At 40.8% G+C, this 22,114-nt stretch overlaps 1 protein-coding gene across 9 annotated transcripts in view; it reads left to right on the top strand.

The window, feature by feature from the left end:
- Positions 1–22,114, top strand: part of tmem63c (transmembrane protein 63C) — a 616,893-nt gene that overhangs the window by 248,800 nt on the left and 345,979 nt on the right. For all 9 annotated transcript variants that reach the window (XM_073039119.1, XM_073039117.1, XM_073039118.1 and 6 more), the window contains one exon: positions 14,811–14,917. In XM_073039119.1, coding sequence (XP_072895220.1) covers positions 14,811–14,917 — 107 coding nt within the window. The remainder of the gene's footprint in view (positions 1–14,810; positions 14,918–22,114) is intronic.

Below are 22,114 nucleotides of genomic sequence, written 5' to 3'. Positions count from 1 at the left end.
TACAGAGACTTGGATGGTGCAGGGGCACGAAGCCTGGCAGAAACTTCAAGTGCCAGGCTTTAGATGTTTCAGAAAGTACAGGGAGGGAGGCAAAAGAGGTAGGGGCGTGGCACTGTTGATCAGAGACAGTGTCATGGCCGTAGTAATTGGGGAAGATATAGAGGGATTGTCTACGGTGTCTCTGTGGGTGGAAGTTAGGAATAGGAAGGGGTCAATAACTCTACTGGGTGTTTTTTATAGACCACCCAATAGTAACAGGGACATCGAGGAGCAGATAAGGAGATGGATTCTGCAAAGGTGTAAAAATAACAGGGTTGTTGTGGTGGGAGATTTTAATTTCCCAAATATTGATTGGCATCTCCCTAGAGTGAGGGGTATAGATGGGCTAGAGATTTTTAGGTGTATTGAGGAAGGTTTCTTGACATAATATGTAGATAAAGCCTATAAGAGGAGAGGCTGTACTTGATCTGGTATTGGGAAAGGTGACCTGGTCAGGTGTCAGGTCTCTCAGTGAGGGAGCATTTTGGAGATAGTGATCACAATTCTATCTCCTTTACCATTGCATTGGAGAGGGATAGAAACAGACAAGTCAGGGAAACAATTATTGGACTAAGGGGAAATATGAGGCTATCAGGCAGGAACTTGGAAGCATAAATTAGAAACAGATGTTCTCAGGGAAACGTATGGAAGAAATGTGGCAAATGTTCAGGGGATAAGGTTCTGCATAGGTATGTTCCAATGAGACAGGGAAAGGGAGGTAGGGTACAGGAAACATGGTGTACAAAGGATGTTGTAAATCTAGTCAAGAAGAAAAGAAGAGCTTAACGTAAGGTTCAATAAACTAGGTAATGATAGAGATCTAGATGATTATAAGGTTAGCAGGAAGGAGCTTAAGAATGTAATTAGGACAACCAGAAGGGGCGATGAGAAGGTGGACAGGATTAAGAAAAACCTGAAGGCATTCTACAAGTATGTGAAGAGCAAGAGAATAAGGTATGAGAGAATAGGATCAATCAAGTGTGACAGTGGAAAAGTGTGTATGGAACCAGAGGAGATAGCAGAGGTGCTTAATGAATACTTTGTTTCAGTATTCACTACAGAAAAGGATTGTAGGGATGACTTGCAGCGGATTGTAAAGCTTGAGCATATAGATATTAAGGAAGAGGATGTGCTGGAGCTTTTGGAAAGCATCAAGTTTGGTAAGTCACCGGGACTGGACAGGATATACCCCAGGCTACTGTGGGAAGCGAGGGAGGAGATTGCTGAGCCTCTGGTGATGATCTTTACATCATCAATGAGGACAGGAGATATTTTGGAGGATTGGAGGGGTGCAGATGTTGTTCCCTTATTCAAGAAGCATAGAAACATAGAAAATAGGTGCAGGAGTAGGCCATTCGGCCCTTCGAGCCTGCACCGCCATTCAGTATGATCATGGCTGATCATCCAACTCAGAACCCTGTACCTGCTTTCTCTCCATACCCCCCATCCCTTTAGCCACAAGGGCCATATCTAACTTCCTCTTAAATATAGCCAATGAACTGGCCTCAACTGTTTACTGTGGCAGAGAATTCCACAGATTCACCACTCTCTGTGTGAAGATGTTTTTCCTCATCTCGGTCCTAAAAGGCTTCCCCTTTATCCCTAAACTGTGACCCCTCGTTCTGGACTTCCCCAACATCGGAAACAATCTTCCTGCATCTAGCCTGTCCAATCCCTTTAGAATTTTATACGTTTCAATAAGATCCCCCCCTCAATCTTCTAAATTCCAGTGAGTATAAGCCTAGTCGATCCAATCTTTCTTCATATGAAAGTCCTGCCATCCCAGGAATCAATCTGGTGAACATTCTCTGTACTCCCTCTATTTCAAGAATGTCTTTCCTCAGATTAGGGGATCAAAAATGCACACAATATTCTAGGTGCGGTCTCACCAAGGCCTTGTACAACTGCAGTAGAACCTCCCTACTCCTGTACTCAAATCCTTTTGCTATGAATACCAACATACCATTTGCCTTTTTCACCGCCAGCTGTACCTGCATGCCCACCTTCAATGACTGGTGTACAATGACACCCAGGTCTCGTTGCATCTCCCCTTTTCCTAATCCGCCACCATTCAGGTAATAATCGGTTTCCCTGTTCTTGCAACCAAAGTGGATAACCTCACATTTATCCACAAATTAAATTGCATCTGCCATGAATTTGCCCACTCACCTAACCTATCCAAGTCACCCTGCATACTCTTAGCATCCTCCTCACAGCTAACACCGCTGCCCAGCTTCGTGTCATTTGCAATCTTGGAGATGCTGCATTTAATTCCCTCGTCTAAATCATTAATATATATTGTAAACAACTGGGGTCCCAGCACTGAGCCTTGCGGTACCCCACTAGTCACTGCCTGCCATTCTGAAAAGGTCCCATTTACTCCCACTCTTTGCTTCCTGTCTGCCAACCAATTCTCTATCCACATCAATACCATACCCCCAATACCGTGTGCTTTAAGTTTGCACACTCATCTCCTGTGTGGGACCTTGTCAAAAGCCTTTTGAAAATCTAAATATACCACATCCACTGGCTCTCCCCTATCCACTCTACTAGTTACATCTTCAAAAAATTCTGTAAGATTTGTCAGACATGATTTTCCTTTCACAAATCCATGCTGATTTTGTCCGATGATTTCACCTCTTTCCAAATGTGCTGTTATCACATCTTTGATAACCGACTCTAGCATTTTCCCCACCACCGATGTCAGACTAACCAGTCTATAATTCCCCGGTTTCTCTCTCCCTCCCTTTTTAAAAAGTGGGGTTACATTAGCCACCCTCCAATCCTCAGGAACTAATCCAGAATCTAAGGAGTTTTGAAAAATTATCACTAATGCATCCACTATTTCTTGGGCTACTTCCTTAAGCATTCTGGGATGCAGATCATCTGGCCCTGGGGACTTATCTGCCTTTAATCCCTTCAATTTACCTAACACCACTTCCCTACTAACATGTATTTCCCTCAGTTCCTCCATCTCACTAGACCCTCAGTCCCTTACTATTTCCGGAAGATTATTTATGTCCTCCTTAGTGAAGACAGAACCAAAGTAGTTATTCAATTGGTCTGCCATGTCTTTGTTCCCTATAATCAATTCACCTGTTTCTGACTGTAAAGGACCTACATTTGTCTTGACCAATCTTTTTCTTTTCACGTATCTATAAAAGCTTTTACAGTCAGTTTTTATGTTTTCTGCCAGCTTTCTCTCATAATCTTTTTTCCCTTTCCTAATTAAGCTCTTTGTCCTCCTCTGCTGGTCTCTGAATTTCTCCCAGTCCTCAGGTGTGCCGCTTTTTTTTGCTAATTTATATATTTCTTCTTTGGACTTGATACTATCCCTAATTTCCCTTGTCAGCCACGGGTGCACTACCTTCCCTGGTTTATTCTTTTGCCAAACTGGGATGAACAATTGTTGTAGTTCATCCATGCGATCTTTAAATGCTTGCCATTGCATATCCACCATCAACCCTTTAAGTATCACTTGCCAGTCTATCTTAGCTAATTCACTTCTCATACCTTCAAAGTTACCCTTCTTTAAGTTCAGAACCTTTGTTTCTGAATTACCTATGTCACTCTCCATCTTAATGAAGAATTCCACCATATTATGGTCACTCTTACTCAAGGGGCCTCGCACGACAAGATTGCTAACTAACCCTTCCTCATTGCTCAATACCCAATCTAGAATGGCCTGCTCTCTAGTTGGTTCCTCGACATGTTGGTTCAGAAAACCATCCCGCATACATTCCAAGAAATCCTCTTCCTCAGCACCCTTACCAATTTGGTTCACCCAATCTATATGTAGATTGAAGTCACCCATTATAACTGCTGTTCCTTTCTTGCACGCATTTCTAATTTCCTGTTTAATGCCATCCCCAACCTCACTACTACTGTTAAGTGGCCTGTACACAACTCCCACCAGCATTTTCTGCCCCTTAGTGTTATGCAGCTCTACCCATATCGATTCCACATCCTCCAGGCTAATGTCCTTCCTTTCTATTGCGTTAATCTCCTCTCTAACCGGCAATGCTACCCCACCTCCTTTTCTTTCCTGTCTATCCCTCCTGAATATTGAATATCCCTGGATGTTGAGCTCCCATCCTTGGTCACCCTGGAGCCATGTCTCTGTGATCCCAACTATATCATATTCATTAATAACTATCTGCACATTCAATTCATCCACCTTGTTACGAATGCTCCTCGCATTGACACATAAAGCCTTCAGGCTTGTTTTTACAACACTCTTAGCCCTTATACAGTTATGTTGAAAAGTGGCTCTTTTTGCTTTTTGCCCTGGATTTGCCTGCTTGCCACTTTTACTTTTCACCTTACTACTTTTTGCTCCTACCCTCATTTTACACCCCTCTGTCTCTCTGCACTTGTTCCCATCCCCCTGCCACATTAGTTTAAAGCCTCCTGAACAGCAGTAGCAAATGCTCCCCCTAGGACATTGGTTCCAGTCCAGCCCAGGTGCAGACCGTCCTGTTTATACTGGTCTCTGGTTTCAATGCCCCAGAAATTTGAATCCCTCCCCCTTGCACCATTTTACAAGCCACGTATTCATCTGAAATATCCTCCTATTCCTACTCTGACTAGCACATGGCACTGGTAGTAATCCAGAGATTATTACCTTTGTGGTCCTACTTTTTAGTTTATCTCCTAACTCCCTAAATTCACCTTGTAGGACCTCATCCCGTTTTTTACCTATATCGTTGGTACCTATGTGCACCACGACCACTGGCTGTTCACCCTCCAATTCCAGAATGTCCTGCAGCCGCTCAGAGACATCCTTGACCCTTGCACCAGGGAGGCAACATACCATCCTGGAGTCTCGTTTGCGGCCGCAGAAATGCCTATCTATTCCCCTTACAATCAAATCCCCTATCACTATAGCTCTCCCACTCCTTTTCCTTCTCTCCTGTGCCGCAGAGCCACCTATGGTGCAATGAACTTGGCTGCTGCTGCCTTCCCCTGATGAGACATCTCCCCCAACAGTATCCAAAACAGTATATCTGTTTAGGAGGGAGATGACCCCAGGGGACTCCTGCACTTCCTGCCTACTGCTACGCTGTCTAGTGGCCACCCCTTCCCTTTCTGCCTGTGTAGCCTTTACCTGCGGTGTGGCCAACTCGCTGAATGTGCTATTCACGACTTTCTCAGCATCGCGGATGCTCCAGTATGAATCCAATCGCAGCTCCAGACGCTCAATGCTGTCTGCCAGAAGCTGCAGTTGGACACACTTTCTGCACATGTAGTCGTCAGGGACACTGGAAGTATCCCTGATTTCCCACATGCTGCAGGATGAACAAACCACGGGGCCAACCTCAGCTGCCATGACCTACCCAATACTTGCCTCAACGTTTGAAACTTTCTCCTTTGAAAGTAACTTACCCGGCCTTACCTCACTTGGAGTGAAGCTCATCCTGAGCCTCTTTTTGTCAAAGCCTCAAATCTCCACTCCTTCACTGGCCCACTCACTTACTGGCCGCTCTCCAGGGAGTAGAGAGCCCAGGAAATTATAGACCAGTGAGTCTTACTTCAGTGGTTGGTAAGTTGATGGAGGAAATCATGAGAGGCAGGATTTATAAACATTTGGAGAGGCAGAATTTTCATTTTTAATATCTTTTTTATTGATTATTATTGAAGATCAACAAAAATACATTAAGGTAATCAAGTCAATATATCATTATGTACAGTGAAGAATTAATTAACAAATAACTGATTAACAAAGCTACGCAATATATCAATAATAATAAGAAAAAATAAAAGTATTAAGAATATTTTTGATAGATAGAAAAGAAAGAAAAAAAGAACCCCTACTAACTGAAAAAAAGGAAAAAGAAACCCATTAGGAGCAGAACCCCAGAGCTATACATCATACAGGCTTCCATATAAGAAAAACATCAATCCGCCAACTCAAATCCATTTAAACAAAAATTGGAAAGGAATCATATTAATTAACTCAAATCAAATGATAGTAACGGGCAAATGAAACCCACACCTTTTCTCAAAATCAAATCGAGGATCAAAAGTTTGACTTCTGATTTTCTCCAAACTAAGACATAACATCACCTGAGAGAACCATTGTATCAAAGTAGGAGCAGAAGCATCTTTCCATTTCAACAAAATAGCCCTTCTGGCCAATAATGTAACAAATGCAATTACATGTTGTTCTGATAGAGAAATACCATGAATATATTGAGGGATTATACCAAACAAAACTGTCAAATTATTAGGTTGTAAATTAAGTTTTAAAACTTTAGAAATTATAGAGAAAATAATTTCCAAAAATGTTTTAATACAGAACACGACCAAAACAGATGTGTCAATGTGGCTGCCTCGGTTTTACATCCATCACACTGAACATTAGGAAACATTTTAGACAGTCTCTCCTTTGTCAGATAGTAACAATTTACAATTTTAAATTGAATTAAAAAGTGACTGCCACAGATCAAAGAAGAGTTAACCAACTTCAAAATCCACATCCAATCGTCTGTCATCAAGGTCATGTTAAGCTCTCTCTCCCAATCTTGCTTAATCTTAAGTGAAAGGTAATTGTGCTGTTGTAACAACAAATTATAAATTTTCCCAACAAAACCCTTCACTGAAGGATTCATTTTTAAAAGAATATCTAACAGGTCAGAATCATGTATATATGGAAAATTACTTAAATATGCTTGTAAGAAATGTCTGACCTGAAGATATTGCAGGAAATGTGAATATGAGAGAGATTATTCAGTTACTAATTTCTCAAAAGACATTAATCGACCATCTTGGAACAGATCCATGAAGGAATAAACTCCTTCATGGAATAAACTCCTTTATTCCTCCAAAGAAGAAAGGTAGGATCACTTAATGAAGGTATAAATAAATAATTTCAATAAATTAAACTAAAAAGTTTAAATTTTTTAAGACTAAAAAAATTACGAAACTGGAACCAAATTCGTAATGACTGCTTAATCACAGGGTATAAATTTAAATTAGTAATTTGGGCCAGTTGTACAGGTAGAGAAGCTCCTAATAACGAGGTTAAGTGAAACAGTTTCACAGCATTCAATTCCAAATCAGCCCAAGGTGGTTGTTCATTTTTATCAGTCCAATATAACCAAAAACACATATAACGTATATTAACAGCCCATTAATACATTCTTAAATTAGGCAAAGCAAGACCTCCATCCTTTTTTAATTTTTGTAAATGATAATTACCAATTCTTGGTCTTTTGTTATTCCAAACAAAGGATGAAATAATAGAGTCAACCTGATCAAAAAACTACTTAGTTAAGAAAATAGGGATATTTTGAAATACATATAAAAGTTTTGGTAAAATCATCATTTTAACTGCATGAATTCAGCCGGCTAACAAAAGTGTAAGTGGATTCCATCTACAAAATAATTGCTTCATAAAATCCACTAAAGGAAACAAATTAGCTTTATGAAGGTCTTTATAATTTTTAGTAATAATAATACCTAGATATTTAAAAGAGTCCATAACTCTAAAAGGAATGTTATCATATATAGAAGCAGAATCATTTAGGAGAAATAATTCACTTTTATGAAGGTTTAGTTTATATCCCGAAAACTTTCAAAATTCATTTAATAGTCTAGGAATAATCAATAATCTAGGAATGGATTCTTCAGGATTTGAAATGTAAACTAAGAGATCATCAGCATAAAGGGAGATCTTATAGACAATAGGTGCAGAAGTAGACCATTCGGCCCTTCGAGCCTGCACCGCCATTTTGAGATCATGGCTGATCATCTACTATCAATACCCGGTTCCTACCTTGTCCCCATATCCCTTGATTCCTCTATCCATAAGATACCTATCTAGCTCCTTCTTGAAAGCATCCAGAGAATTGGCCTCCACTGCCTTCTGAGGCAGTGCATTCCACACCCCCACAACTCTCTGGGAGAAGTTTTTCCTTAACTCTGTCCTAAATGACCTACCCCTTATTCTTAAACCATGCCCTCTGGTACTGGACTCTCCCAGCATCTGGAACATATTTCCTGCCTCTATCTTGTCCAATCCCTTAATAATCTTATATGTTGCAATCAGATCCCCTCTCAATCTCCTTAATTCCAGCATGTACAAGCCCAGTCTCTCTAACCTCTCTGCGTAAGACAGTCCGGACATCCCAGGAATTAACCTTATGAATAACTCTCCTATCAAAAAAGAATCTTTAAGCATTTCCAACATATATGGAGAAAGCAATTTTTCAAATTTTTTATAAAATCTTACAGAATAACCATCCAGTCCAGGAGCTTTACCAGATTGCTTTGAAGAAATAGCCTTCTGAATTTCATTTTCAGTAATAGGAGCATCAAGAGTTTGTTGATCGTCAACAGAAATCCAAAGAAAATCGATCTTTTGTAAAAAGGCATTCATTTTAGAAGAATCAACTGGAAACTGAGATTTATAAAGTTCAATGTAAAAGTCTTGAAAAATTTTATTAATATTTTCATAATTACATGTTAAACTACCGTCTCCCTTACAAATTTTTAAAATTTGTCTTTTAGCTCTAGCTGCTTTCAGTTGAGATGCTAATAGCTTATTATTTTTATTCCCAAACACATAAAATTGACTTTTCAATTTAAGCAAATTTCTTTCAATAGGATAAGTTAATAATAAATTATATTGTGATTGGAGTTCAACTCTTTGTTTGAATAAATCAATGTTAGGAGAGATTGCATAAATATTATCCAAGTCTTTAATTGGTTTTGAAATCTTATCTAACTCTGTTTTTGTCTTTTTCTTAAGCTTAGCTAAATAGGAGATAATTTGACCGTGCAAAAATGCTTTAAATGTATCCCATGTAATCAATTTTGACACATCTCCCGTATTAGTAAAAAGAAAAAAATCCTTTATCTGAGTCTCAATAGATTTAACAAAGTCCGAACTTTGTAATAAATTTTCTGGAAAACGCCAAGGCAAATTTGCAATAACAACATCATTAACAACATCATTCAATTCAAAGGCTAAATTTAAAGGCGCATGATCCAAGAGAACAATAGCATCATATTCAAATTTCTGAACTTAGGACAAAAATTGGGGATCAGCTATAAAATAATCGATTCTCAAATATTTTTTGTGAACATATGAAAAAAAAGAATAATCTATCATTATGATGTAAATGTCTCCAAACTTTAACCAGGCCAAAATCAATTTAAAAAGAGTTAATAAGTGATGCAGAACAACTTGGAAGCTGCTGATTGGTTGAACTCTTGTCAATCAAAGGATTTAAGCAACAGTTAAAATCACCCCCATTAACATCATATACTCATTTAAATCCGGCAATAAGGCAAATACATTTTTTTTAAAAAAAGGATCATCTACATTAGCTCTATATAGATTACCCAGGATAATTTTTCTATTACAAATTGTTCCTTTAACAATTAAAAATCTACCATTAACATCTGACACAATGTCTTCTTGGATGAATAAAATATTAGATTTAATAAAAATAGATATTCCCTTTGTTTTATTTTGACAAGTAGCGTGGAATTGAAGGCCCTTCTACATCTTAAAAAATCTATTTTGATCGCCCGTTCTGATATGCGTTTCTTGAGCAAAAATTAAATCAGGTTGGAATCGAACACCTCCCTCTGCAACTGGATCCTAGACTTCCTGACTGGGAGACCTCAGTCAGTCCGGATCGGGAGCAGCATCTCCAACACCATCACACTGAGCACAATATAGTGAGGTCAACTGAGAAGATCATCGGGGTCTCTCTTCCTGCCATCACAGACATTTACACTACACACTGCATCCGCAAAGGAAACAGCATTATGAAGGACCCTATGCACCCCTCATACAATCTCTTCTCCCTCCTGCCATCTGGGAAAAGACTCTGAAGCATTTGGGCTCTCAAAACCAGACTATGTAACAGTTTCTTCCCCCAAGCTATCAGACTCCTCAATACCCGAAGCCTGGACTGACTCCTTGCCCTACTGTCCTGTTTATTATTTATTGTAATGCCTGCACTGTTTCTGTGCACTTTATGCAGTCCAGTGTAGGTCTGTAGTCTAGTGTAGCTTTCTCTGTGTTTTTTTTATTACGTAGTTCAGTCTAGTTTTTTGTACTGTGTCATGTAACACCATGGTCCTGAAAAATGTTGTCTCATTTTTACTATGCACTCTACCAGCAGTTATGGTCGAAATGACAATAAAAATTGACTTGACTTGACTTGACTTGACTTGACTTGATTAATGATTTTAAAAGTCTTCTTGCGCTTAATAGGATGATTCCAACCACATACATTCCAACTTATAATGTTTATCTGTTTAGTTACCATAATTTTTTAAATTTTATTTAACACATAAATACACGCATACCAGCGCGGGCTAATCAAAACTGGCGGTGATAAATATAACTATATACAAAACATGTATGCTCCAGAAGTCTGTAATGGGGAAAAAAATACAAAAATTAAAACTAAAATTAATCCTACAATTAATTTTATAACTCAAAGCTAACCCCAATCTTCCCACCACCCCGAAAGACCCGAAATTCAGCAAAAAAAAGTCGAAATGCATCCCCGTAGAAGTAAAAAAAAGAGAAAGACTCTGCTAGCTGCCCATTTTATAATGGTAATTTTAAAAGCTTTCATTAATTCCTCCCCCCAGTTACAAAAAAAAAACATACGGCCCTAAAATAGAAAAGCCCTGCAGAGGAAAAAAATGTTTATACATAATCCTTAAAAATAAACTGGAGAATGCAGAAACAACCTCCAAAAATGCCAAAACAATAATGTTAAACAAAGAGAAGAATGCCTATGTAATCTCTAATGAAGAAAAATCAGCGCCATTTTCCATTTAACTTACACGCAATGAAAAACTGTTTTTAGGAAAAAAAAACTAAGTATCTACCTACTAAGCCCTCCCAACTATGTATATATAAGAAAAAGTCCTTATGAACTATGAAAACTATCACTTATTTAATGAAAAAAAAGGATAGAAACAAATAATCAAACCGGTTAGCAATCTGTCCACTGTGTTAATTCACTCAGTAGACGAAATAGATTTCGGAAAAGTCATTCATCAGACACATCAAAAAGTTCAGATCTTCTTTAAATGGTCCATCAATCAAAGGACATCTTAAGCGAATCAGAAATCTTCAAAGCTTATTTTCTTTCTGAAATAACAATTATTCAGCAGACCTAAAACCATTCAAACTTCAGATGCAACTGAAATAGAGTTAACATAGTCCAATGCCTCTTTGGGGTCCAGAAAAACACGTGGGGTCGAATCTTTTGGAAACAACTTTAATCGGGCTGGATAGTGAAGTGATGGGAATAATTCCTTATCATAGGCTATCTTCATAGTTGGAACGAATTTAGACTGCAGGTCCATAATTTCCCATGGATAATCATCATAATCTTGGAACTCTTGAATTTAAAAACTCTGTGTTTCCTTGCATATTTCATGATTTGGTCATTAACTTTGAAACGAAGGAAGCAGACCAAAACTGACCTTGGCTTATTCAGATCCCAAGATTTTGAAGTGAAAATTCTATGCACTCTTTCAATATTGGGAGGTTGAGGTAAAATATCTGGAAACAGTGATTGAAACAGTTTAGCAAAGTAGTCCAATAAATCCCCACTCTCAGATCCTTCCTTCAGACCAACAATTTGAATACTATCCCGATGAGATCTTGCTTCCAAATCGATATTATTATGTTGAGACTTTTCCAAGCGAGCTGAAATGTCCACTATCTGACGCTTCGTCTCTTTAAGTTCAGAATTCAGGGAAATAATAGTTTCCTGCACAAATTGAAAACTCTCCCATAACGACTTCATCTCAGAAGAGGTAGCATCAAGTTTTACCGTGTTGTTGTCTATTTTCCTGTCGAGAACCATCAGTAAATGTTCCAGACGCTCAGCCCAGACAGGCATATCTTCTGGTTATTCTTTCAACGTTTTCCCCTTTCCATTGCTGGATTCAGGAAGCTACTTACCACTTCTTAAAGATTGTGACATAATAACAACTATTCCCCTCTAAGATCCGACAATAAAAGTTAAAAATTCTAAGTTTAAACTGGGGAAAAGGAAGAATGAATCGCAGCCACACAAATGTGTGTCACTCTATAGGCAGTAGGTGGAGTCTGCTCTCTGGAGAGGCATAAAATGATTGGGAATAGTCAGTATGGCTTTGTCAAAGGCAGCTCATGCCTTACAAGCCTGATTGAATTTTTTGAGGATGTGACTGAACACATTGATGAGGGTAGAGCAGTAGATGTCGTGTATATGGATTTCAGCAAGGCATTTGATAAGGTACCCCATGCAGGGCTTATTGAGAAGATAAGGAGGTATGGGATCCAAGGGGACTTTGCTTTGTGGATCCAGAACTGGCTCGCCCACAGAAGGCAAAGAGTGGTTGTAGATGGGTGATATTCTGCATGGAGGTCGGTGACCAGTGGTGTGCCACAGGGATCTGTTCTGGGACCCCTACTCTTCGTGATTTTTATAACTGACCTGGATGAGGAAGTGGAGGGATAAGTTAGTATATTTGCTGATGACACAAAGGTTGGGAGTGTTGTGGATAGTGTGGAGGGCTGTCAGAGGTTACAGCGGGATATTGATAGGATGCAAGACTGGGCTGAGAAATGGCAGATGGAGTTCATCTCAGATAATTGTGAGATGGTTCATTTTGGTCGATCAAATATGATGGCAGAATATAGCATTAAGACTCTTGGCAGTGTGGAGGATCAGAGGGATCTTGGGGTCTGAGTCCATAGGGCACTGGAAGCTGGTTGACTCTGTGGTTAAGAAGGTATATGTTGCATTGCCTTTCATCAACTGTGGGATTGAATTTAAGAGTCGAGAGGTAATGTTGCAGCTATACAGGACCCTGATCAGACCCCACTTGGAGTACTGTGCTCAGTTCTGGTTGCCTCACTACAGGGAGGATGTGGAAACCATAGAAAGGGTGCAGAGGAGATTTACAAGGATGTTGCCTGGATTGGGGAGCATGCCTTATGAGAATAGATTGAGTGAACTCGGCCTTTTCTTCTTGGAGCGATGGAGGATGAGAGAAGACCTGATAGAGGTGTATAAGATGATGAGAGGCATTGATCGTGTGGATAGTCAGAGGCTTTTTCCCAGGGCTGAGTTGGCTAGCATGAGAGGGCATAGTTTTAAGGTGCTTGGAAGTAGGTACAGAGGAGATGACTGGGGTAAGTTTTTTACGTAGAGAGTGGTGACTGCATAGAATGGGCTGCCGGCGGCGGTGGTGGAAGCAGAAACGATAGAGTCTTTTAAGAGACTCCTGGATAGGTACATGGAGCTTAGAAAAATGGAGGGAATGGGTAAGCCTAGTAATTCCTAAAGTAGGGACATGTTCAGCATGGCTTTGTGGGCCGAAGGGCCTGTTTTGTGCTGTAGGTCTCCTATGTTTCTATAAAGCAAGGATACAATTTTGAGGCTTTGTAAGTCACTGATGAAACCTTGTTTGGGATATTGTGAGCAGTTTAGGGCCCCTTATCTTTGAAAGGATGTGCTGACATTGGAGAGGGTTCAAAGGACGTAAACAAAAATGATTCCAGGATTGAAAGGCTTGTCATACGAGGAGTGTTTGATGGCTCTGGTTCTCCACTCATTAGAATTCAGAAGAATGAGGGATGACCTCATTGATACATTTTGAAGATTGAAGGGCATTGTTAGAGTGGATATGGAGAGGACTATAATAGGGAAGTCTAAGGCCGGAGGACACATTCTCAGAATAGAGCAACATCCACTTGAAATAGAGGTGAAGAGGGATATATTTAGCCAGAGAGTGGTAAATCTGTGTAAATGGCTGCCATAGGGAGCTATGGAGGCCAACTCATTAGGTATATTTAAAGCAGAGGTTGATAGATGCTTGATTGGTCTGGGCATGAAGGGATATGAGGAGAAGGCAGGAGATTGGGGCTGACAGGGAAATGGATCAGCCATGATAAAATCGCGGAGCAGACTCTATGGGCCAAATGGCGTAACTCTGCTCCTATATCTTATGGTCTAATAGACAAAGGAGTGGATGTTGTTTTCTTGGATTTTCAGAAGGCCTTTGACCAAGTGCTGCACATGAGGCTGCTTAACAAGGTAAGAGCCCATGGTATTACAGGAAAAGTACTAGAATGGATAGAGAATTGGCTGCCTGGCAGGAGGCAAAGAGTGGAAATAAAGGGAGCCTTTTCTGGTTGGCTGCCAGTGACTAGTTGTGTTCTGCAGGAGTTGGTCATTGAAACGCTTCTTTTTACATTATATGTCAATGATTTGGATGAAGAAATTGATAGGTTTGTGACCATTTGTGGATAATACAAAGATAGGCAGGAACAGTAAGAACATTAAAGAAGCATCTGGACATCTGAACGTGCAGGGCATCGAGGGATATAGAATTAATACTGGTTGGTGAGATTTATATAGGTAGGTCTGTGTAATCATGGTCATCCAAGGGCCTGTTTCTACATTTTACAACTCTGTAATTGACTATATTCCCAGCATCAGTAGTTTTATTTTTGTCTTTCATTGTACTCAGGGAAGTGGCCATCTCCACCCACACTCTACTGGTGAAATGTACCAGCCTTGCCTAGACTTTGTTCATGCAGCCATGCTGTTTACTGTCCCCAGCCTTTGGTCAGTTCTCAGTTCTGTCACAAGAGAGTTAACAAGTTGCTTTTTGTCTTGACTTTAGAAGAGTGTTCTGCCTTACTGATTGACAGGTTTTGTAGCTCTTTTGTTGGCATTGCCTTGTTTTACAGCCTCTCTTGTCACTCTGTCCAACATTGCTTCATTCTGTTTCAGAATCCAATTGTGACCCAGTTCTTCCCAACTTTGCTCCTGTGGACATTTTCCGTATTGCTGCCATTCATCGTCTACTACTCCGCTTTCTTTGAGTGTCACTGGACCAGGTAAACCTATTTCAGGTGTATGAAGCTGAGCTGGAAGCTTGGGGTCACACAAACACTTGTAGTAACTGATGCCAGAAGAATGGTCCTGAGAGGAACACGAATCCCATCCAGTCAAGACAGCTGGTCAGTTCCAATTACAAACATAATTAAATGCCATTTGCAAATTTCAATGGCATGGATAATGTCGACAGATGGTGCACTCACTCAACTTGCAGTACTCTCCTCACATGCTTTCTGTACCTCCTCCCCACTTTCACCACATTCTCTGCTTCACTTTTCCCAATTCCCCATTTCCCCTCCACTCATGATTAACATGATGGTAAACTGAATCAGCAAATTTGCAAATGACACTAAGACTGGGGATGTAGTGAACCACGAGGAAGATTATCAAAACTTTTAGCGGTATCTAGACTTGGTGGAAGAATAGGCTGAAAAATAGCTGATTGAATTTAATGCAGATAAGTGTGAAGTGTTGCACTTTGGGAAGGAAAACCAGGGTAGGTCTTACACGGTGACAGACAGGGCACTGAGAAGTGTGGTAGAATAGAGGGATTTGGGAGTACACAGCAACACACATGGCTCACAACAATGGACCCAATTCTGATCCCTAGTCGCTGGCCTCCAGTCAGAGAGGCAACCATCTACTACCCTTCTCTGACTTCAACCACAAAGCCAATGTCTCGTCCAGTTTACTACCCTATCTTGAATGCCCAGTGACCGAACATTTTTGACCAGTCTCCCATGCGGAACTTTGTCAAGTGCCTTGCTAAAGTCCATGTAGACAACACTGCTTTGGTTTATCCTCTTTCCTGGTAACTTCCTTGAAAAACTTTATAAGATTGGTTAGACATGACCTACCACACACAAAGCCATGCTGAGGATTGAGGGTATAAATAGTCCTTGTCTAAATAGTCTTAAATAGTCCTTGTCTATCCAAATACTTACATATCCTGTCCCTTAGACTACCTTCCAATAACTTTCCCACAACTGATGTCAGACTCAGCAGGCTATAATTTCCTGGTTTATGTTTAGAACCTTTTTCAAACAATGGAACAACATTGGCTATCCCTCAATCCTCAGTTACCTCTCCTGTCGCTAAGGATGATTTAAATATCTCTGCTTGGTTCCTGGCAGTTTCTGCACTTGCCTGCTGTAGGGTCTGAAGGAACACCTTGTCAAGTCCTAGGGATTTATCCACCTTGATTTGCCTCAGGATAGAAAACACCTCCTTCTCTATAATCTGTACAGGGTCAATGAAGTTGATGCTGCTTTGCCTCATTTCTATAGACTCTGTGTCCGTCTCCTGAGTAAGTACAGATGCAAAAAAATTACTTAAGATCTTCCCCATTTGTTTTGGCTCCACACATGAATTACCATTCTGATCTTCCAGAGGACCAGTTTTGTCCCTTGCAATCCTTCTGCTCTTGGCATACCCAGAGAATCCTTTAAGATTCCCTTTCACCCTGTCTGCTAGAGCAACTTAATGCTTTCTTTTAGATTTCCTGATTTCTTTAAGTATTCTCTTGCATTTCTTATACTTCATAAGTACCTCATTTGTTACTACGTGTCTATAGCTGCTATGCACCTTTTTTCTCTTAACCAGGGCATCAATAGCTCTTGAAAACCAAAGTTCCCTACTCTTGCTATGTTTACCTTTTATTCCGACAGACACATCGAAGCTTTGTACTCATAAAATTTTGCTTTTGAAACTTCCCATTTACAAGGTAAACCTTTGCCAGAAAACAGCCTGTCCCAATCCACACTTGCCACATCATTTCTGATACCATCAAAAATGGCCTTACTCCAATTTAAAATCTCAACGTGTGGACCAAACCTATCTTTTTTCATATTTACTTTGAAACTACTAACACTGTGGTCACTAGATGCAAAGTGTTCCCCTAACACAAACTTCTGTCACCAGCCCTGTCTAATTCTCTAATAGCAGACACTGTATTGCGTGCTCTCTTGTTGGGACTTCTATATATTGATGAAGGAAACCTTCCTGAACATAAATAAACATATCTCGGACTTCCAGCTGGGTACAGGTATTGATTTTAACTGACGTTTCAATGATATACTCTGCCATCTTCAGGGATGAAGCATGTCTTCTCTGGTGGTATTTATGCCCCTGTAGTCCGTCCCTCCTGATTTGTTGGTCCTCAACCATCTGGTTTCTGCTCTCCCACCTTGCTTACAATCAAATTCCAGTTCTTACTTAGAGTGAGACCTCCATTTTTGTTAAAATTCTTTTCCTCTAGTTTTATTTCAATGGCTTTTTTTAACCACGCGGTCCCAAAAGCCATTGGTGTGGAACAGTAGTTTTGTGCCATCGAAGTCAATCCTATGGCCATTGCAAATGCACGGTATCCAGTGGTAGTTTTCAGATTGCTTGTTCTACTCCGCCAATGTAGTCCTGATAAGGTACAGCTCTGGGCACTACAGTGAAGTTTAGACCCTTGGCAAGAACTAATCTTGTTGCCTCATTGATGCTTCGCCCAGTTTGCTTGATGACTATCCTTTTTGGGTCCAGTTGTTGGATGGCTGCTCTTTATTTGGGTAGTTTGTTATATTTCTTGACCTGCCTTGCAGTGTTCCTTTATGAAGCTAGTTCACCTTGGGCAGTGGTGTACCTATCGATGTACTCCCCATCACTAGGAGACAAGAGGGCTGACAAATTCGATTGTAAACAAGGTGAGAGAGCGGATGCCTGATTAAATGAGAACTAACCAATCAGGAGGGATGGACTACAGGGGTATAAATAACACCACAGTAAACATGCCCAGGCATCATCCCTGATAAAGATGGCAGAGTTTGTCATACCTGGCTGGAAGCCCAAGAAGAGTTCATTTGTCATATATGCCGGGAAAGCACTAGATGCTTTTTCCTGAACACATTTGACCAACTCTTGGATCTTGGGGTCCGAGTCCACAGGATGCTCAAAGCAGCTACACAGATTGACTCTGTGGTTAAGAAGGCGTACGGTGTATTGGCCTTCATCAATTGTGGAGCACTGTGAGGGTCATGTTTTTTGACTTCTCCAGTGCGTTCAACACCATCCACCCTGCTCTGCTGGGTGAGAAGCTGACAGTGATGCAGGTGGATGCTTCCCTGGTGTCATGGATTATTGATTACCTGACTGGCAGACCACAGTACGTGTGCTTGCAACACTGTGTGTCAGACAGAGTGGTTAGCAGCACTGGGGCTCCACAGGGGACTGTCCTGTCTCCCTTTCTCTTCAGCATCTACACCTCAGACTTCAACTACTGCACAGAGTTTTGCCATCTTCAGAAGTTTTCTGATGACTCTGCCATAGTTGGATGCATCAGCAAGGGAGATGAGGCGGAGAACAAGGCTACGGTGGGAAACTTTGTCACATGGTGTGAGCAGAATCATCTGCAGCTTAATGTGAAATAGACTAAGGAGCTGGTGGTGGACCTGAGGAGGGCTAAGGCACTGGTGACCCCTGTTTCCATCCAAGGGATCAGTGTGGACATAGTGGAGGATTACAAATACTTGGGGTTACGAATTGACAATAAACTGGACTGGTCAAAGAACACTGAGGCTGTCTACAAGAAGGGTCAGAGCCGTCTCTACTTCCTGAGGAGACTGAGGTCCTTTAACATCTGCTGGACGATGCTGAGGATGTTCTACGAGTCTGTGGTGGCCAGTGCTATCGTGTTTGCTGTTGTGTGCTGGGCCAGCAGGCTGAGGGTAGCAGACACCAACAGACTCAACAAGCTCATTCGTTAGGCCAGTGATGTTGTGGGGGTGGAACTGGACTCTCTGATGGTGGTGTCTGAAAGGAGGATGCTGTCCAAGTTGCATGCCATCTTGGACAATGTCTCTCATCCACTCTATAATGTACTGGTTAGGCACAGGAGTACATTCAGCCAGAGACTCATTCCACCGAGATGTAACACTGAGCGTCATAGGAAGTCATTCCTACCTGTGGCCATCAATCTTTACAACTCCTCCCTCGGAGTGTCAGACACCCTGAGCCAATAGGCTGATCCTGGACTTATTTCCACGGCATGATTAACTTATTATTTAATTATTTATGGTTTTATATTGCTATATTTCTTCACTATTCTTGGTTGGTGCGGCTGTAACGAAACCCAATTTCCCTCGGGATCAATAAAGTATGTCTGTCTGTACTTTTGTTTTCCTCACCACCAACTCTACCTGTAAGTTAACCTTCAGGGTGTTCTGCACAAGGACTCCCAAGTCCCTTTGCATCTCAGATTTTTTGATTTTCTCCCCATTTAGAAAATAGTCTGCAGTTTTATTTCTACCACCAAAGTACATGACCATGCATTTTCCAACATTGTATTTCATTTGCCACTCTCTTGCCCATTCTCCTAATTTGCTTAAGTCCTTCTGCAGCCTACTTGTTTCCTCAACACTACTGCCCCTCCACCAATCTTCTGCAAACTTGGCAACAAATCCATCTATTCCATCATCTAAATCATTGATATTCAGCAAAGCAGTTCCAACACTGACCCCTGCAGAACACCACTAGTCACAAGCAGCCAACCAGAAAAGGATCCTTTTATTCCCACTTGCTGCCTCCTAACAATCAGCCAATGCTCCAACCATGCCAGTGACTTTCCTGTAATACCATGCTCTTAACTTGGTAAGCAGCCTCATGTGTGGCACCTTGTCAAAGGCCTTCTGAAAGTCCAAATATACAACATCCACTACATCTACCCTACGTGTAATTTCAAGTAATTCCCTTAAGGAAACTATGCTGACTTCGTCTTACCTTGTCCTTTGTCACCAAGTACTCCATCACCTCATCCCCCTCGGGTTCGCACAAAGCCCTGCCTCCTGCACCCTCTTCTCAGCCACACATTTATTTGCCAAATCATCCTGTTTCTAACCTCGCTGGCATGTAGTATAGGCAGCCATCCAGAAATTGCTACCCAGGAGGTCCTGTTTCTCAGGATTCTACCTAGCTCTCTATATTCTCTTTTCAGTACCTCTTTGCTTTTCATTCCTATGTCATTGGTACCAATATGTAGCAAGACAGCTGGCTGCTCTCTCTCCCTCTCCATAATGTTGTGGATGTGATTCAAGACGCTGGCTCCTGCACCACTGACCTATGCTCAGTACCAGTAACTCAAGGAGATCATCCCCCATGATAGTATCCAAAATGGTATACTTATTGTTGAAGGGATAGCCACAGGGGTGCTCTGCGCTAACTGCCTATTTACTCGCCTCCTGCAACTTCGGGGTGACTACTTTCCTGTAACTGTGATCAATTATCTCCTCACTCTCCCAAACAAGCAAAAAGTCATCCAGCTGCTGCTCCAGATCCCTAACACAGTCTTCAAGGAGCTGCAGCCTGATGCACTCATGCAGATGTAGTTCCCTGGGGGACTCTGGGTTTCCCAGGACTCCAACAACCAGCATGAAGAATACACAATGGCCATTTACTACACTAGGTACAGTAAGAGAATAAGAAAGGAACCTTAACAGAGGCTTACTCAGAGCCAATGCCTCTTTCGAACCAAAGCCTCACATTCCTACTCTCACCACTGGCCTATTCCTTATAATGGCCGCCCCACTTGTCCCTTCTGTACTTTTAAGCAAGCATCACCGACATGCTCGAAACCTTGTTGCTACGGCCTGCTCCTGTTGCTGGTTGGGCCATTGAAATCTTTTTCTATCTTATATGCCCTTTCCTTGGCTTTTATAGAGTCGTTGGTTTCCCTTGTCAGCCATGGTTGCCTACCCCTACCATTTGAGAACTTCTACTTCTGTGGGACATATCTGTTCTAAGGTGCTCAGGAAACTTAATGGTCTGAGGGTAGATAAATCTCTTGGACCTGATGGAATACACCCTTGGGTTCTGAAGGAAGTAGTTGGAGAGATTGTGGAGGCATTAACAATGATCTTTCAAGAATTGATAGATTCTGGCATTGTACCGGATGACTGGAAAATTGCAAATGTTACTCTGCTACTTAAGAAAGGTGGGAGGCAGCAGAAAGGAAACAATAAACCTGTTAGCCTGACTTCAGTGGTTGGGAAGCTGCTGGAATCGATTGTTAGGGATGAGATTACAGAATACCTGGAGGCACGTGACAAGATAGGCCAAAGCCAGCATGGTTTCCTGAAAGGAAAATCCTGCCTGACTAACCTACTGCAATTCTTTGAAGAAATTACATTTTAGATAAATTTAAGAGTTTTATTGGAACAAATTATTGGAATACAACTTCCACATAACTCAATATTATTTTTACTAGGGGATATTGAAGGGATAAAACCGAAACTTAAATTGAACAAATATCAGAAAAAATTTATAAAAATTGCATTGGCAGTAGCCAAAAGGCTATTGCAGTTACTTGGAAATCAGATTCATACTTAACTATGGACCGTTGGAATAATGAAATTTTTAGCTGCATTCCACTTGAAAAAATTACTTACAATTTAAGAAATGAATATGACGTATTTCTGAAAATTTAGCATCCTTATTTACAAAAGATAGGATTAAAAATAGGATAGGGGAAATAAATAAATATATATATATATTAAAGTTATTTTGAATTCCATGGAGCATGTGGGATCTTCCAATATCCAGGCAATCTTTCTTTCTTTCTTCTTTCTTTTTCTCTTTTCTTTTTTTCTTTTTTTTCAGCTGGGAATGTTAAGGGGGGAAGGGTTAAGGGGAGGGGAGGAGGGCTGATATTATACTCCATTGTTCTATTATTCTATTCATTCTATATAATTATCTTAAAAATTCAATAAAATATATATATATAAAAGAAATTACAAGCAGGGCAGACAAAGGAGATGCAGTAGACGTGGTGTACTTGGATTTTCAGAAGGCCTTTGACAAGGTGCTGCACAGGAGGGTGCTGAGTAAGATAATATTCCATGGAATCTTAGAACCCATGAAAAGGGTCCTAAGAACATAGAACATAGAACATAGAACAGTACAGCACATTACAGGCCCTTTGGCCCACAATGTTGTGCCGACCTTCAAGCCCTGCTTCCCATATAACCCCCCACCTTAAATTCCTCCATATACCTGTCTAGTAGTCTCTTAAACTTCACTAGTGTATCTGCCTCCACCACTGACTCAGGCAGTGCATTCCACGCACCAACCACTCTCTGAGTGAAAAATCTTCCTCTAATATCCCCCTTGAACTTCCCTCCCTTTACCTTAAAGCCAGGTCCTCTTGTACTGAGCAGTGG

Source organism: Hemitrygon akajei, chromosome 3 (assembly GCF_048418815.1).
Source record: "Hemitrygon akajei chromosome 3, sHemAka1.3, whole genome shotgun sequence".
In the NCBI taxonomy this organism is placed as follows: domain Eukaryota; kingdom Metazoa; phylum Chordata; class Chondrichthyes; order Myliobatiformes; family Dasyatidae; genus Hemitrygon; species Hemitrygon akajei.
Note: the sequence above shows the minus strand (reverse complement) of the source record. Positions and strands in the feature narration are given on the sequence as shown.